Genomic DNA, 4854 nt, shown 5'->3' on the forward strand with positions numbered 1-4854 from the left:
AATGACTGAATATCAAATACGATAATTATCCACGAGGGCGGCGGTGATGTTCTTAAGTTTAGATTTAAGTACGTGTGATTTTATAAATAAACAATTGAAATTAATAGTTGTCTTTGATGTTTTTGTTTTAATTACTATTTTTTAAAATCAGACCAAGCGACTAGACGCGCTCTCTAGTGGCAATAGAAATCATTGTTTCATTGTGAATATTTAATTGTAGCCACATTTACAACACGGCGATCGTATATACAACGGAGCTTTATACAGGATCCATGGTGTATAGGCTCCATGCATTTGCATCTCACGAGTTTAACAATATAAAACTCGTGTAATTTGTGCAATGCTGAATCAAGTAAAGATTACCTTAGTGTATTATAGCAATGGCTGAAAAATTGCGGAGATATGAAAAAATCGATTTTCTTGGAGAGGGACAGGTTAGAAATGTTTATTATTTTATAGGTTATATTTTATTGTTTTATTCTTTAGTACAATACATTAATTGTTTTATATTTACTATACTTTCAGTTTGCGACTGTTTACAAAGCAAAGGATGTAAAAACAGGAAAAATTGTTGCCGTTAAAAAGGTTAATCGAAAATATTTTACATTCTTATTTGTGTTATAATAATTAGTCTAAAAATCTTCAAATTATCTTAATTTTTTTTTATCTTCATCTCCATTTTTCTTCAGATCAAAGTCGGTAGTCGTGCAGAAGCTAGAGATGGGATAAATAGAACTGCGTTGAGAGAAATAAAGCTTTTACAAGAATTGAAACATGATAACGTGATTGGATTATTGGGTAAATTATTTTTACATAATGAAGATACAAGAAAATAGAATTGTGATGTTTGAATTAATTAATATTGTTTCATCTGTTATTTTAGATGTCTTCGGTTATAAATCCAATGTTTCATTAGTATTCGATTTCATGGATACAGATTTAGAAGTAATAATAAAAGACAGCAATATTGTCTTAACACCTCCGCATATAAAAGCGTATATGATTCAAACTCTTCAAGGTTTAGATTATTTACATTTTAATTGGATACTTCATAGAGATTTGAAACCTAATAATTTATTGGTTACGTCTGAGGGAGTCTTAAAAATAGGTGATTTTGGATTAGCCAAATTTTTTGGTTCCCCTAATAGAATAAATACTCATCAGGTGGTAACTAGATGGTATAGAGCCCCTGAATTACTTTATGGTGCAAGACTTTATAATACTGGTATTGATATGTGGGCGGTTGGTTGTATATTAGCAGAATTATTATTACGTGCACCTTTCTTACCTGGAGAATCTGACTTGGATCAACTTACTAGGATATTTCAGGTATTTTTTCTTATATATATTTAACATATTAAGTGCCAAGCCTTTTTTTATTAAGTTTTCTATTTAAGCTACAATGATTTTCCAACCGTAGAAAAACATAAGAATGTTGGTCATTGATAACTGATGTAGTTTGGATAGAAAGAGTTTAAAATCATGTTCATAAGGACTAGCATGGCGTTTAACGTGTTAAACAGATTTTATTATTTTATTATAGGAGCCATTTAAAGGCACAAGCGATTAATCTTTTAGATACAGCTATGTTGTTCGCTTCTACTGTATATTTGCGTCGTGAATAGGGTTTTACTGTATGAGTCAATTAAAATGCAAACATAAAGTTTATAGTGAAGTAGATAAAGGATCGAATATTACAATATAATGTGCTTTCAAATACTTAGATTTTTAAAATTGTAAACCGAAAATATCAATGAATGACTATAGTCACCATTAGTATGCCAATAAACGTCAAATGATAGGATACCAATATAATCACCGGTAGTACCAAAAGGGTTAACTTCATCGTTAGATTTTTAAAAAATGTTATTATCGAAGTACTTCATCAATACTTCATTTTTTATATTTTAAATAAATTTTCTTAATAATTAGACTAAATGTCACTAAATGAGAAAAATTTTAATGATCATTCAGTAATAAATGATACATCAATTTTCTTTACTTTTTGTTTAGTGAAGTTAATCGATTTGGCAAATGAGTGGTTTATACATGTATTATTTAATATAAATGATGGTGATGTAAATTATTGTATTTTACAGACACTAGGTACCCCAACCGAAGAAACATGGCCAGGCATGACGGAATTATCCGATTTTATTCAATTCAAACCTTTTCCGGGAATGCCATTGAAGGATATATTCACTGCTGCAAGCGATGATTTATTAGATTTAATTGCTTGTCTATTAAATGTTAATCCATTAGAGAGATGTACATGCGACCAAGCGTTACAAATGCCATACTTTAGCAACAAACCAGGTCCGACACCTGGATCTAGATTACCTCTTCCAATGACAATAAAACATCAGCCAGAAGAAAAGATAAGTTTGAAGCGTAAATTATTGGAGACCATAGAAGGTGCTCCCCTTGCTAAAAGACTACAATTTTGATGTATATTTTGAACAAACAATGATAAGATTTATCATCACGAGTTTGTTAATTTTAGTTATTAAGTCTATTTAAGGATTGCCAAATAAATATAAATACTTTGAATGTTATAACTTTCATTTCTTTTTTATGAATAAGCCAATATACAACAATTAAATATTCTACTTCCTTTTTGTATCTCATAAATCAAAATATATATATATATATACACATATATGTATATATATATGTATATATGTATATATACATATATAATAATATATAATATATATACATATATAATACTCTTCGCATTATTAATACTTATATATATATAAAATTGTGTTTATAAAGAAACTTGATTAAGTTTAATAGGCTGTATTTTTTTCTATCATTGAACTTTCTTTTAACCAAGCTGACTTATACTATTAATTGAAATGTTATTACAAAAGTGTTACGTAACTTAAATCGAAACAATGAACTGTTTTTTTTTGTACGAAACATTTGTGTGCTATTGAAAAAATGTAATACAATTATTTATGATAAATAGATGTTTAAGGCAAGTCTGTTTCTGTAAGATAATAATATTATTTGTTAATATAATCCTAACGGTTTCCTGTACACATCATTGCTTCTGAATTTAATAGGGGGGGAGGGGAGATATTAAAATGCATTTGATACAACACACTGTTTCAATTATACTTATGCTAATTATATTAAAAAGATGCTACACAATGTTATTAACTCATATTATTACACATATCTTTCCATGGTCCCAATGTATGAAATGGTATTAATGATAAATCAAAATTAAATCTTATATGTATATGTATATATATATGTGCAACGAAATAAAATTATACAATGAATTTACTGATATATTAACTGTATTAATAAAAATTAATAAAAGTGTTATAAAATGCAAGTTGAAAGCGGCTTATATTCAAATAGTTACACTGATAATTGAGATATGGTAATTATTACAATAAAAACAAATACGTTATTTTTTTTTTCTGAAATATTACTTATAAATATTTAATAGATAAACATGTAGACGATAGCGACACAAAACTGTGTACGATATCATGCATGTAATTAAAATAAATATAAATCTTATGTGTGCAGTACTGCCAGTTTATGTGTATCCTACTTGAAACTAATACGCAAAAGGATAATTAAATGGAAATTTATTTTTGATTGTAGAACATTAAAGAAGAAAATAAGTATACTTAGTGTCGTTAATGTGATAAGGTATCTTAAACAAGAAACCACATTACAATGTGTGATTGTTATTTTGTTTGTTATGACTATTAACTATTAAAGAAAAATTAAACAATCTTGCCATTTTGTTTTTACAAATGATTATAAATAAAATGCTAGTTAATCGAATCATTAATATTAGATTCAATTCAATGATCATTAGCGTCAGCCTCATTTCACTTAAACAAATTTCATTTTAGAAACATACATAAAGCAGACTCACTGAACTAATATAATATTAGTTTTCCACATTGATTAATAACTAATCACAATATTATCTTAATATTTGTTTCTAACATAAATAGACATGTCAATATATGAAACTATTATAAACGATCCACCTATTCTTTCTTTCTTTCTTTCTTTTTTCTTTCTTTCTTTCTTTCTTTCTTTCTTTCTTTCTTTCTTTCTTTCTTTCTTTCTTTATTTATTTATTTATTTATTTATTTATTTATTTTGTTAGTTTTGTATGTATTTCATATATACTCTATAGATTGAAAAGATCGCAATAAAAATTCAGCAGTCTCTTTAGTTAGTTGTTCCTTGTACTTCGAATTTTAATCTACACATATTTCGGATATATTATAAAAGAGAGTCTTGTACAATTTTATTTTTCAGATACTTAGTAAACTTACAAGAAACCGATAAGTAGTAATAAAGAATTGATATACTGAGTAATAATAGATTAAATGGGACTGGTATGATATATACAAAGATCTCAATTAAATTGTGTGATTCAAATATGAGACACATTGTAAGTAGCATTAAAGCGGTGAGTTTATATCATCTGTTTTACATAATGATTTGATTGTGGAACACACTTTTCATATATCAGCTATCTGACTTTTTTTTTTCTATGTTTCACAGTAATATTAAAAGTAGAAATACAGATTTTTTGTAACGTTACTACTGCCTTTTACTTTACGTATACGCATATGTACATACTATATATACATACGCGCAGATATATACGATAGGTACATACGTGTTTGTGTGTATGTGTATTTTTTTTCTTTCTTCCTTTCTTTTTTAATAGTCAGTCCAAGGCAAACGTTTGTTCACAGTATATAATATAGCTATATTATGTTCGTGCTTTCTTCAGATTATTCTAACTATATATTACTTTCTTTTAAAAAACGTATGCTTAATATTTAATATATTATAATATTA

General features: G+C 27.0%; 1 protein-coding gene across 1 annotated transcript; it reads left to right on the forward strand.

The window, feature by feature from the left end:
• LOC106790133 (cyclin-dependent kinase 7) lies at positions 1–2555 on the forward strand. The gene is made up of 5 exons (XM_014754859.1): positions 1–434; positions 526–585; positions 690–798; positions 884–1329; positions 2100–2555. The coding sequence occupies exons 1-5, from the start codon at positions 381–383 to the stop codon at positions 2445–2447; spliced, it is 1017 nt and encodes a 338-aa protein (XP_014610345.1). The 5' UTR covers positions 1–380; the 3' UTR covers positions 2448–2555.
• The last annotated feature ends 2299 nt before the right edge of the window (positions 2556–4854 follow it).

This window comes from Polistes canadensis, unplaced genomic scaffold (genome assembly GCF_001313835.1).
Source record: "Polistes canadensis isolate GaletaPanama2010 unplaced genomic scaffold, ASM131383v1 scaffold_216, whole genome shotgun sequence".
Lineage (NCBI taxonomy): Eukaryota > Metazoa > Arthropoda > Insecta > Hymenoptera > Vespidae > Polistes > Polistes canadensis.

Excerpts from the sequence above, each read along its gene's own strand:
- LOC106790133 (XM_014754859.1), top strand. The coding sequence starts at position 381 with ATGGCTGAAAAATTGCGGAGATATGAAAAAATCGATTTTCTTGGAGAG. Across the intron at positions 586-689 it reads AAATTGTTGCCGTTAAAAAG|ATCAAAGTCGGTAGTCGTGC; the intron begins GTTAATCGAAAA and ends ATTTTTCTTCAG. Across the intron at positions 1,330-2,099 it reads AACTTACTAGGATATTTCAG|ACACTAGGTACCCCAACCGA; the intron begins GTATTTTTTCTT and ends TGTATTTTACAG.